The 12,858-nt window shown below is 42.0% G+C and overlaps 1 protein-coding gene across 4 annotated transcripts in view; it reads left to right on the top strand.

Moving 5' to 3' along the window:
- ACSL1 (acyl-CoA synthetase long chain family member 1) overlaps positions 1-12,858 on the top strand; it is a 188,816-nt gene that overhangs the window by 114,098 nt on the left and 61,860 nt on the right. For all 4 annotated transcript variants that reach the window (XM_063920730.1, XM_063920732.1, XM_063920729.1 and 1 more), the window contains exons 6-9: positions 5,526-5,625; positions 6,682-6,860; positions 8,339-8,371; positions 8,621-8,672. In XM_063920730.1, the coding sequence (XP_063776800.1) occupies positions 5,526-5,625; positions 6,682-6,860; positions 8,339-8,371; positions 8,621-8,672 (364 nt within the window). The remainder of the gene's footprint in view (positions 1-5,525; positions 5,626-6,681; positions 6,861-8,338; positions 8,372-8,620; positions 8,673-12,858) is intronic.

The following is a 12,858-nucleotide window of genomic DNA, read 5'->3' as shown; positions in this document are numbered from 1 at the left end:
ATTATGTCTAATCCTTTGTTTTCTGGATGTAAGAAGACATATTCTTCTTCTTACATTCTGCAGTACCTCTGGTTCAAAGCTGCCCACCCTAGGGAATGGTTCCCTATCATTGTTAGTCATACATATCCACTCATTGCATAAAACTTCTGTGTGTGAACCATATTTTTCACACATGATAAACCTTGCTGAGCCTTTTGGCCACAATTCTGCCTGAACCCTGTCTAAACGTTTCTTACTTGAGCAACTGGCTCCCATATTTGTGGGTCTCTTCTAATATCTTTAAAAAATTCCCACAAACACCAAAATACTCAATATAAGTAGACGGTGGTAGTATACCTGAGCAACTTCCACTCGCTCGCGCCCACGCTGGCCAGTACTACCATACACTGTTGATAGCGAAGGCAATGTACCCAACTTAGGGCTCCTATCAGACCTTACAACACCGTAATTTATTTCGGTGGAAGTTCTGTTTGGAATATTTTCCTGAGAGAGGCAGTGAAAATTTCCTTTTCGGTATCTTACAACTGGAATTGTTTGTAGGGTGAAAAACAGAGAAATTAGATAACTATCTTTCACCCTTTCCAGTGAAGCCCACCAGGGAGATTTCCCGAAGTTATCAAAGAAAAACCCCTTTGTCTATACAATCACGTCTGCGTATGCTCTTCCACAGTGCATATTACACAATAATTTCACGTTGCTCTGTGCAGAACAAACGGACATGTGATGCAATAGCACAGCCTATAGATACTAGCTATCTATATGCCCTACGTTTGCTGTAGACCACCTAGCGTTGTATGGGATACCACTCAGTCCACCAAGACCACCTAGTTAATAACGCAGGGTTGCGAACCTTACGCCACCGGGCCTCTACTAACCCAGTGTGTCCACCTAGACCACCTATTTTAGACCACCTAGTTATTGGGTTCAGTATCCACTCAGTCCTGCATTCGCTCACTCAAATACACTTTATTTTTTCTTTTCTGTACAGAAAATTAGGATTCATTCAAGTTGGCAGCTTTACCCCAGAGGCAATTTAAAAAAATGATTTATACTAAATTTTTGTTTTTATACTAAATTTCTTTAGAAACCGGGTAGTTTGGTGCTATTGTAGCGTGGCTACTGTCCCACGTTTAAACTAAACGAACTATTGTGTAATTTGTACTTAGCGAGCGTACTTCTTACGCAATTTGCGTAAACACGCGATCGTGCGTGTCTCTTACGCTGCGTACGCAGTCTTGTACTTTGTCCGAGACACGTGTATAAAAACCGTACGTCCGCAATAGCACAAATCACACAATTCTATCAATGTGAGCAATATTAACTATAATCGCTCACTTAACACAACACACAGTTTCTTCTATATAAACCTTTACAACTAGGCCAGGCTGCGTGTGTGTCTTACACTTCCTTAAATATTTATTTTATTTTTAACTATATAGCACCAAATATCTCCGGTTTTCACATAGTTCTAAATGAATCTAGCAATAATCAATAATTCAAATGGTATGATTCAGATTGGATAGCTATCTTGCAGAACATACACTGATATAAATATACACATAATTATAATAATATTATATATGTACCATTCACTGGTCTCCTATGAGACTCATTAACCCATTCAGTGCTTCTAATTTGCATATCAAAGCTATGTGCTTTTGTCTGCCTGTAAAAGTGGGGGGTTTTTTTCACTGCTAAGAAAAAGCAGTTACACAGGTTAATTTGCATTTCAATGGCTATCCTAAACTAGAAAGCAGAGTTAACTGAATCCTAGAGGTAGAAGGAAAAAAAAAAAAAAACTTTGTTTTTATCTGTGTGTAGTTCTTACATCAAGTATTCATCTCACTATTAACTTTCACTAGGCCCCATTGAAACTATTTGTAATTGACTATGGCATGGGTTAAATAAATGCATTGGTAACTCATAAATCGTGTTTTATGTGACCAAGGAAAGCTGATTATTCTGTGCAGTGAAAATCGGCTATTTAGAAAAATGACCTTCCCAAAATGGCCGCTGCTCCTCCCCCTTCCACATCCATGAGGGTTACACAAAATGGTGGACAGGCCATGTGGTTAGTCCAAAATGGAGGACAGACCATGCGGCTTCCTTTGTCACAAAGAAATCAAACATTATACAAGCACCTGAAGTTATTTTAGGCCTGAGTTAAAAAAAAAAAAAAAAAAAAAACTATACCAAGGCTATGCAGCAATTTTTTTTTAAACCTACTTAACAGATAAACAATCCAATCTGAATCAAACACAATATGACTTATTTGAACTTTGTTTTGCAACAATGTGAGAGGGTATGCAAAGAGTATGGGTGCTGTGTACGGTTTTGGCGCCAAAAAAACTTTCACAGATTTTAAATAGCTTTTTTCCTGTTTACCTTACGAGTTCTACCAGCATCTCTACAAACCATACAGAGCAGACACCATCTAATCAGCAATTAAGTAGGGTTTTCAGTGCATCCACCGACCAAGAAAAGGATACGTAGGATACTTTCTGTCCACCCTTATGCTGATAGATAAAGTCTGCTGTGACCTGTTAGGCAGTATGAATGTGGCAGACCGGAGAGCCCCCAATTGATAATGTTGATTATCTTACAGGAATGAAAGCTGTACCTTACACACAGAATACACTTTACCATGGAGCCGCTGCGGTCGCTAACCTTAGTACACACGCTACGTACTTTATACACTGTTTGCGTACGGAGTCCCGTATCACTGTACGGACTTTGCGTACAAACACCGCGCTGGGGGTACAAAGTACACACAGCGCGCGCACACCCAGAGATACACTTTAACCCTTTACAGTAATGCAATGCAATGATAAAACACTTTAAACCTTAGCAGTAATGTAATGCAATGATAAAACACTTTAAACCTTAGCAGGGCAATGAGGACACGACACCAATTGTGATTTTACCGCTGGGTTCCGACACCACAGTGGATTATTGCTGAAAGGGGGTTTACAATACAAATAATACACTACAATATAACAGAGTAAATTGTTACAGTCAATGTACATACGTGAGTATATTCGCGTGCGCTTCCCGGTCCGGTCCTCCGTCATCTAATAGATAACGTTGTGAGTCTTGTGCCAGGCCAGGCTGCAGCAGGCTTTATTTATACAATTCTTCCAAAAGCAATACAATGGATACTGTAATCCCTTTGTCCATTGGACACAGGAATGCACTTTTACAGTACAGGAGAGGTCATAGGTCGGTTTGAATAGGAGGGCGATGTCTTTCCCAACTGCTCTTGTGGGTGGTCTCCTCTGGATTCCCGCCGCATACATAATATACAGTAAATACAGTTTATATCTATATTCTGCTTCTGCACATAACTATCCGCAGGAACATGCGATCTTCCGCAGACCAACACCGGAATGTTACCCTTAAAATACCCTACAGCTGGATACCAAACACCACCTTATAACCTTAGTCTGTCCCCTCTTATCCTGTAAAGGTGAATCCCTTTGTTCTGGAATCATTTAAACTGTTGTTACTTTCTGCTGTAGTGCAGGGAGGCTATGTGTACATTGTGCACTATTTGGATTAAATATGTAATGTGTTTTGATAGCTCTCCATGCGTTCCCAAACTACCGTAAATACCCATACCACGCGCTGATGCGCACGACCACGGGAGCGACCATACGCAAATTGCGAATATGTGCACGCACAGCAGAACAAGTACACACGCGGAGGTCATCTGTGTGGTGTTTGTACGTGATGTGTGTACTGCAATATTTTTCGACCTTTGTCAAAGCCATTTACAGGCGCTGCCAAACACTTGATCTCATGGTGCCCTTCTCCATTGTGACAATACACCTGCCCACAAGTCCAGGAAAGTGGTTTTTCTGGCCCATGAACACATCTGGGAGCTTGGTCATCTGCCGTGCAGTCCAGACCTTGCCCGCTACAACTTCTTTGTGTTCCCACGAATTAAGCATAAGATGCGTGTGATTCTTTGAGTTACAGGAATCTGCTTCTGACTTGGTACAGCTGCTTTACCAAGTGGTTTGAGTACATGCAACTTTGCATAGTCTCCTATGGTGAATACTTTGAAAAAATGTAATGATCAATTTGTTTGTAAACATAATACTTTTTCTGTGCATCAGGAAATTTTTTGCAGCATTTGGGTAATTCACTCTGTCTCCAGGTTTTTTTTTGTTTGTTTTTTTTTTTTTGTGTGTGGAGGGTGCGAACGTAATACAATCTAAATATATTTCTAAAGACAAAGATTTTTGTCACTGAAAACTAAGTGAATGCACTTAAAGCCAAAAATGGCCTGGATTGAGGGGTCAGCGTTGAGCGTCCACAGGACGCTCAGACGCTGTCCTTCTTCCGACTCCCCAGCGCAGCGTGAGAGGTCATGCTTCGCCTGTCACATGCCGCTGGGAGCCACCAGCAGAGAGCGGAGGATGTTCCTCACCCGCCCCCGGTATATGGTGAGTTATGTGTGCGGGAAGAGGGGGCGGCCACATAGTTAAAAGCTATATGAACGTTCTCGTTCATTAATGAGCGAGAACTCGTTCATATCGTTCAGTGTGTAGGCACCAAAGATGAACGAAGCGCGGCCCCGCGCTTGTTCATCGTTGGTGCCGGGTCGCTTATGCATGCAGGCCAATATGGACAATCTCGCCCATATAGGCTTGCACTGCTATGGAGCCGGGTGATGGGGGGACTCCCCACGCCGGGCCGGCCATATCTGCCGTCAGGCACCTCGGTGGCACATCGCCGTGTGTGTAGGGGGCATTAGAGATGTACTGACCATTAGATTGTGGTGTTTTTTCAAATGTCACGCTCTATTGGTTCCCACACAAATAGCCATTTATACTGTATACAAAGGTAGCATTTACACGTAACAACTGTATATATATATATATGTATGTATATATATATATATATATATATATATATATATATATATATATATATATATATATATATTCTATGTATGTGTATATAATTTACAATATACACATTTATGCTGAATAGTTGATCTCCATATATGCAATTATTTCCTGTAAATTAATTAATTCCATACTTCCTGGAGGTAGTAATGCACCAATTTATAAATGTACTAGTTTTTGTTCACTTTAGCAGGAGTCTGATTTAGGTCCTGTACATGGTAGATTTTTTTTTTTCCCATATGTATCAATACATTATGAACATTACTGTAAGTATAAATATCAAAGGTATACCACCAGCAACCTTGTATACATAAGTGGAACACTTGCTTTGCTTAAAGTTGTGGAGACCACAAATTGTACACTTTGGAACAGTAATATTCTTGTTATCGAATGATAAATGGTGCTCCAGCCTATCTGCTCCTGTCATTTTTTTTTTTTTTTTTTCAAACACATGATTGTTAGATGATTGGCTTGTTTCACTCGTTAAATTAGTCCCTTTGCATTTGTATACAATGTTGCCCCCTTCCCTTCTGATGCTGGCTTTGTGTTCATAGTGTGAATATAAATTGACTCTTGTTACATTAATGACAAACTCCTTTCATCTATTTGCAGTGGACAATTGCAGAACTGGCATGCTATACTTACTCCATGGTGGCTGTTCCTCTCTATGATACTCTAGGAGCTGAAGCTATTACTTACATTATAAATAAAGGTACTCTCATTTCTGGTTTACTTTGTGGTTGATAACTAAAGATTAGCCTGCATTATTAATTTCTGACCATCACCATTAAGCAAAGAGGTGCTGCCGTGGGAATGGTTTACACCAGTCCTCTTTCACTACTTTCAAATCTATTTATTTGCTATTGTACCTTGCTGCATATGTGATGTGGCTAATCAGTAGTGCCAGCAAAAGTATACATTGTAATAAGAGCACTTGTTCCATATCACGGTCTTATAATATTCTAACTTGATTTTGTTTTTTTTTACAAATTAAGTGATTCAGGGTTTTTTTGTAACCCAGTATTTGCAGATTGCTTCAGAATAAGATAATTTTAATTGATTGTTGGGTTATATCACACAAGGTTCATTACAGCTAATACCCCTTTTCCACTAGCTCAAAAAACACGGGTAAATGCATCGGGGTGCGTATTTACCAGTGATTTTTGCAAGTGGAAAAGGGTCCCCCTGCAAAAACCCGGATCAAGTGACCCATGAATCCTACCCTGGTAAATACCTGGGTAGGACACGGGAATGATCAGGGTAGGGTTGTAGTGTAAACGGAAGTCGTGTCGATGCGACACGGCTTCCGTTTACATTGTATGGATGGGCGGTGCTGGGAGATCATGTGATTTCCCAACGCCGCCCCTGCCGCGTCACTAGCAGCGTCACCAATCCAGCAATATGCCGGGTTGGTGAGCGCAGTGGGAAAGGGGGCTGAGCGCGGATCGCAGCTGGGTAGCACCAGTGTCAGGCTCCCGGCTGCGACCCATGCTCGCAAGTGGAAAAGGAGTATAATTTGCTGCATGCAGATGTAATAGTTTTGTAAGTGGGAAGGGACTATCCAAACCTGCTTCACCCCTTCCAACAGTCAAGAGGTTCTTGTACAGTATATGCAAGTATGGTTCAATAGCTGGCAGAACATACATTTTTACAAAAGAGGATCAGGAATACTTGTCTAATGTTTGGGTCTCTAACGACACTATAAGGTCCCGTGTACAAAGGAATTTAAATAACGGAGCAGAAGCTTAATCTGTTCTACCATTTGCAGCGGAAATATCCCTGGTGTTCTGCGACAATGCTGAAAAGGCAAAGTTACTGCTGTCCAATGTTGAAAAGGGAGATACTCCCATTCTGAACACAATTGTGCTTATGGATTCATTTGATGAGGATCTTGTGGAGCGAGGCAAGAAGTGTGGAGTTGAATTAGTCAGCCTGAGAGAGATAGAGGTTAGTAGTAATGAACAATTGTTTGAAACTGTAAGATTATTATTATTATTATTATTGATGTGGCAGTTTGTAAGCTCCGTGTTTGCAGAGCGCTCGGTAGAGTATTGCTGACCACTAGTTACCGAGATTGGGTCATTGTGTATGCGCTCTACCATCAGAATTCTAAATGTATATAAAAAGGACAAGTACCTTTCCCCCTATATTTGTACCTGCACACACATTACAAAGGCAATACTGTGCTCACACCATCACCTGTAGGTGCCAGGAAATATTCAAACATTCACTGAAAAGTGTGTACAAATGATAATGACAGATATAATTGTATGCTGACTGTAATATTATCTCTCAGAAGACACCCATGGTGCTAGAAGTTTTATAGGCCCCATACATCTGCGCTGCATTTCCCAGATTCCCAATCCAATGATCAAACATGATTGGCAGGAGTTGATGGGCGATCATTTTGGGACTCTGGGAAAGTCTGCATGTTATAAATCCCTGATTTGCTGTTCCTGACATTTTTTGTTCAGGATCAGCAAATTGGGGAAATAAAAAATCTTGCATTTCCCCGACTACAGGATCTGGAAATTGCCCCAATCCATTGCAGATGTATGGGGCCTACAGTGTTGGACATTATTAGGCCCAGGATTTTTGGGAGCTAAAAAACTAAAATTAGGATTTTTATTTTTTATTTTATTTTTTTAATCCATGTTTTGCGATTTTATAGGTTATTAAAAATTAAAATTTAGGAATTTACACATTTTGTATGAAAATTAAAAACAAAACCACGCAACTTATGTTTAAAAAACTGTGCCTTTATTATAGGTGTCCTGCTATTTCCTTGCAGCGTTTGCTCCCCTGATTCGCTATGCTGCGGGAGGCTGTGATCCATTTGCAGCCGCGGCTTTCCCATAGAAGCGAATAGGTGCGCGCTTATGGTCGCACCTGCAAATCTCAGGAGCATTCGTGCTATGTACACTACGCAGCAAGGCTGTAACAGGACACATCAGTATATATGAATTCTATATGACAACTACTCGTTCCACACATTTCCAGCGTAAATGTATATAGTTTCAACTTAAGCTACAGAATTTAATCTTTTTAGGTTCTAACAGTCAAAATAAGCCATTTTAGGTACGAACTCCCAGATTAGGTCATTTTAGGTCCTGTAGAAATTCCCGGGTACAGAAAACCTACAAAAAAAATTGCAATTTTAAGTGTAATGGAAAAGGATTAGAATAGGTTAGAACCTAAGAATCCTGGCCAATAGATGCTCTACAAAACGTATATACTTTAAATAAGGAGTTTTACATGTTGCCTCCAACAGATGATGTAGTTAATGTGAACGAATAGGACTATAAACCACGGCATTAAATCTAGAGACTGATTATACTAATTAATCTTTAGCTGCTGATAGCCATAGTATGTATCTTTACCTGACACATGCCTCAATATTTCATGCCGTTTGTCCTACAATGCAGGTAGAGGGAAAGAATCATCATGAGAAACCAAAAGTAAGTAGAACATGAATTAATACTTTATACAACGTATGTACGTACTTTTATATCCCCCAATTGCAAAAATATTTAGAAACAGATTGTGCTTCACTTTTTAGTGTTTTTCATTTTAAATGTTTTGACTATTTGATTACAATGTGTGTTTTAGCTAAAATATAATTTTGTTACATGAATATGGGTGGGTTGTGGTCTGTGTGTTTTTTTTTTTTTTTTTTTCCGTAAATGTAATTTCTGAATTTCTTTCAGCCTCCGAAGCCAGATGATTTGGCAGTGGTGTGCTTCACTAGTGGGACAACAGGTAACATTAATCCATATAATCAGGGAAAGAAAATGCCACATTGTAGTGATTTGTCCATAATGTTTGAGATTGAGACTATTCAGTGGGACTTGAATTCTTATAAGAAAATGTTTTTGTAGATCATTGTAACGTTTACTGAATATGGTTCTAGTGATCAGCAGAGGCCTGTGGCTCTGCTATGGGTGAAGCAGCACTGTGACCCTGTTTAGCTTATTGGGTAACCATTGGCAGTGCGTCTGGTTACTCATTAACCTCTTGGTTTAATGTTTCTAGCTCATTACGCCTGGATAATGTAAATTAAACTTTTAGTCTAAAAATTTTTCATGATCCACAACACATGGAAAAATGTATAATTAGAATTAAATATTGTGCAGAAGTTTTTATTTTGTTACTGAACCCTGTTATGTTATCCTACAATGTACAGTAGACCCTTCTTTTGCTGGGGGGTTGTGGTGGGTTGTTTTTAACTGGGATACCATTGTATTAAGAATAAAGTTAACCCAACGATACCCCCTTGCCACAGTCTCCCCCACTCGCCAGGCATTGAAATTCCTATGAATGCAAAAATCCATTTCTACAGATTTTTCCACACTCGCCTCCTTTTTATTCAACCATTGCTTCTTTCTGGATTTTGACATTCAGACGTTCCAGTACTGGTTATCTGCAGGTATTTTTCACATTGGGCAGCTGTTGGGGGCTGCGAACATAAAATTTTTTTTACCAAGTTACTTACTACTTGGGCACTTGCTCGAACAGAGAAATGGCGCTTTTTACTGGTTCACCACTTTCTATCCACCGGTTACCTGTGCAGTGCGTTCCTGCAGAGAGTTCTCTCCTTTTCAGTGTCTGTCTCGCCTGTTACACTTGAATACTGCCATATTGCACGTATATCCGCTTCTACTTAACAGCTCGAAAAGTTTCTTATTGAATTTTACCCATGTGTCGGAGTGTAATCTAAGCAAAGATCTTGGGATTAACAAGTGTGCCAAAATTTTAAACACTTCTGCCAGTTTGCTGGAGATGCTCATCGTGTGTTGGTTCACCAACACATGATGAGCATGATGATCCTCTTATCACAGTACCCTCTGACTCCACATTCTGGCTTTTCCATCTGTTCCGATTGCCCATCACAATTATAAAAAGTGCTTTTATAAACACCTGAATAACACGGTAAAAGCAGTTATCCCAGTGTGCTGGCAGTCCTGCTCTCCTCCTCCAGCCAATTGTTTTTCCAACAATTTCCAAGATTGACTACTTCATGGATATCTTCATTGCCTTGCCTGATGACTATGCAACTTTTTTGAGTTACTTGGTTCTGATGACTTGACTTTAATGATTCCACTTCTTCTTCTTACAAGGCCATTTGTCTGACTCCCTCCTGTATCTCCTATACTTGGCTTTACTCTCAAGGACATCATTTCAGGCGATTACTCTCTGGAGTAGAGACTGAAGGGCCCCATACACTACAACGATATGTCTCAGGCTGAAGTCGGATGCGATTTTCCCTTGAACTCCCCCAGGACTTTCCCTGGAGTGATTCCATACGATTTTGTACTTTGGCATGTGATATACCGTACGGCATACAATTGTATCATAAAATATATCTGATGGGCTGGATTAGAGGGCTGATGGCTTAGACGCTGATGGGAGAGTCCTGGAGAATGGCAGTCAAACTTGTGCAATACATCGCATGCAGAAAGAAATCGCCATTTTCCATGCGATTCGAATAAAATCAATCGTGCAGCACTAGCAATCTAGGGGATCTGATTCGACATTCACTGGACTGCAGATTGGATCGAAAACGCATACAATTTGACACTTTTCACACTATGGGGTATATGCAATAGCGGGCGAATTGCCAAAAAAGGCGAATTCCGGAACGTTTTCGCCTCAAAAAATCAATTCGCCTATGCAGTGCAGTACTTTTTCGCAAAAAAACGGCCCGTCAAAATTCGCCTTTTCTCAATTCGCCTTTTTCCGCATTCGCCTTTTCTGCAATGGTACAGATGCTGCAATTCGCCTCCAGCATATTCAATTCAAGTTTGGAAATTCGCCTGCAGTGCTTTTAGACAGCAAATTCGCGATTTTCACTCCGCCACACTTTGGAGGGTGAAAACAAATAAAAAAATTTTAAACATGTTTTTTTTTTGTGTGTTTTTTTTTTTTTTTGGAATAGCAGATCTATTTATATTAGAAGGGATTAGGTACTTTTTTTTTTTTGGGGGGTGGCACAAATATTATTTATATATTTTATAAAATATTTTTATTTTTTTTTTTATTTTTTTTTATTGCTGGAACGGTAAAATCAGGGGGAAAAATGGCGTGGGGTCCCCCCTCCAAAGCATAACCAGCCTCGGGCTCATTGAGCTGGTCCTGGTTCTAAAAATGCAGGGGAAAAATCGGCCAGGGATCCCCCGTATTTTTAAAACCAGCACCGGGCTCTGCGCCTGATGCTGGTGCCAAAAATACGGGGGACAAAACGAGTAGGGGTCCCCCGTATTTTTAACACCAGCATCGGGCTCCACTAGCTGGACAGATAATGCCACAGCCGGGGGTCACTTTTGTGCCGTGCCCTGCGGCCGTGGCATCAAATATCCAACTAGTCACCCCTGGCCGGGGTACCCTGGGGGAGTGGGGACCCCTTCAATCAAGGGGTCCCCCCCCCCCCAGCCACCCAAGGGCCAGGGGTGAAGCCCGAGGCTGTCCCCCCCCCATCCAATGGGCTGCGGATGGGGGGGCTGATAGCCTTTGTGATAAAAAAAGATATTGTTTTTTCCATTAGTACTACAAGTCCCAGCAAGCCTCCCCCGCAAGCTGGTACTTGGAGAACCACAAGTACCAGCATGCGGGAGAAAAACGGGCCCGCTGGTACCTGTAGTACTACTGGAAAAAAAATACCCAAATAAAAACAGGACACACACACCGTCGACAGTAAAACTTTATTTCACACTACCGACACACACATACTTACCTATGTTCACACGCCGACATCGGTCCTCTTCTCCCTGTAGAATCCACGGATACCTGAAAAGCAAAGTTCAATATACTCACCTTAACCAGGGTCCAGAGATAAATCCACGTACTTGGCAAAAAAATAAAACGCATTTACCCGCACCAAAAACGGACTGAAAGGGGTCCCATGCTGACACATGGGACACCTTTCCACGAATAAGACCTGTCAGTGACAGCTGTCACTGACAGGTCTCTAAGCCAATCAGGAAGCGCAACTTCGTTGCGCTCACCTGATTGGCTGATCGCTGTGACAGCGCATCGCACAGCTCCCTCCATTATATTCAATGGTGGGAACTTAGCGGCTAGCGGTGAGGTCACCCGCCGGTCAGCGGTGACCGGCGGGTGACCCCACCGCTAGCCGCTAAGTTCCCACCATTGAAAGTAATGGAGCGGCTTTGCGAGGCGCTGTCAGAGTACAGACGGCGTCCAGCCAATCAGGTGAGCGCCACGGCAGTAGCGCTTCCTGATTGGCTGAAGGGACATCAGTGACAGGAGTCACGTGATGTCCCGGCATTCGGGGGAAGGGGTCTGATGTGAAAACATTGGACCCCTTTCAGTCCGGTATGGCTCGGTGTTCGGTTTGTTTTTTTACAAAGTACGTGGATTTACCTCTGGACCTGGACCTCTGGACGCTGGAAGGTGAGTATAATTTTTTGACAGGTACCCTCGGATCGTCGGAGATCGTTGCAGTCGGCGTGTCAACACAGGTAAGTATGTGTGTGTCGGCGTATGAAATAAAGTTTTACTATCAAGGTGTGTGTGTCCTGTTTTTATTTGGGTATTTTTTTTCCAGTAGTACTACAGGTACCAGCGGGCCCGTTTTTCTCCCGCATGCTGGTACTTGTGGTTCTCCAAGTACCAGCTTGCGGGGGAGGCTTGCTGGGACTTGTAGTACTAATGGAAAAAACAATATCTTTTTTTATCACAAAGGCTATCAGCCCCCCCATCCGCAGCCCATTGGATGGGGGGGGGACAGCCTCGGGCTTCACCCCTGGCCCTTGGGTGGCTGGGGGGGGGGACCCCTTGATTGAAGGGGTCCCCACTCCCCCAGGGTACCCCGGCCAGGGGTGACTAGTTGGATATTTGATGCCACGGCCGCAGGGCACGGCATAAAAGTGACCCCCGGCTGTGGCATTATCTGTCCAGCTAGTGGAGCCCGATGCTGGTGTTAAAA

The sequence above is a fragment of the Pseudophryne corroboree genome, chromosome 1, assembly GCF_028390025.1.
Source record: "Pseudophryne corroboree isolate aPseCor3 chromosome 1, aPseCor3.hap2, whole genome shotgun sequence".
NCBI classification, from domain to species: Eukaryota; Metazoa; Chordata; class Amphibia; order Anura; family Myobatrachidae; genus Pseudophryne; species Pseudophryne corroboree.
The sequence above is the reverse complement of the archived record's forward strand: the minus strand, read 5'-3'. Positions and strand labels throughout refer to the sequence as shown.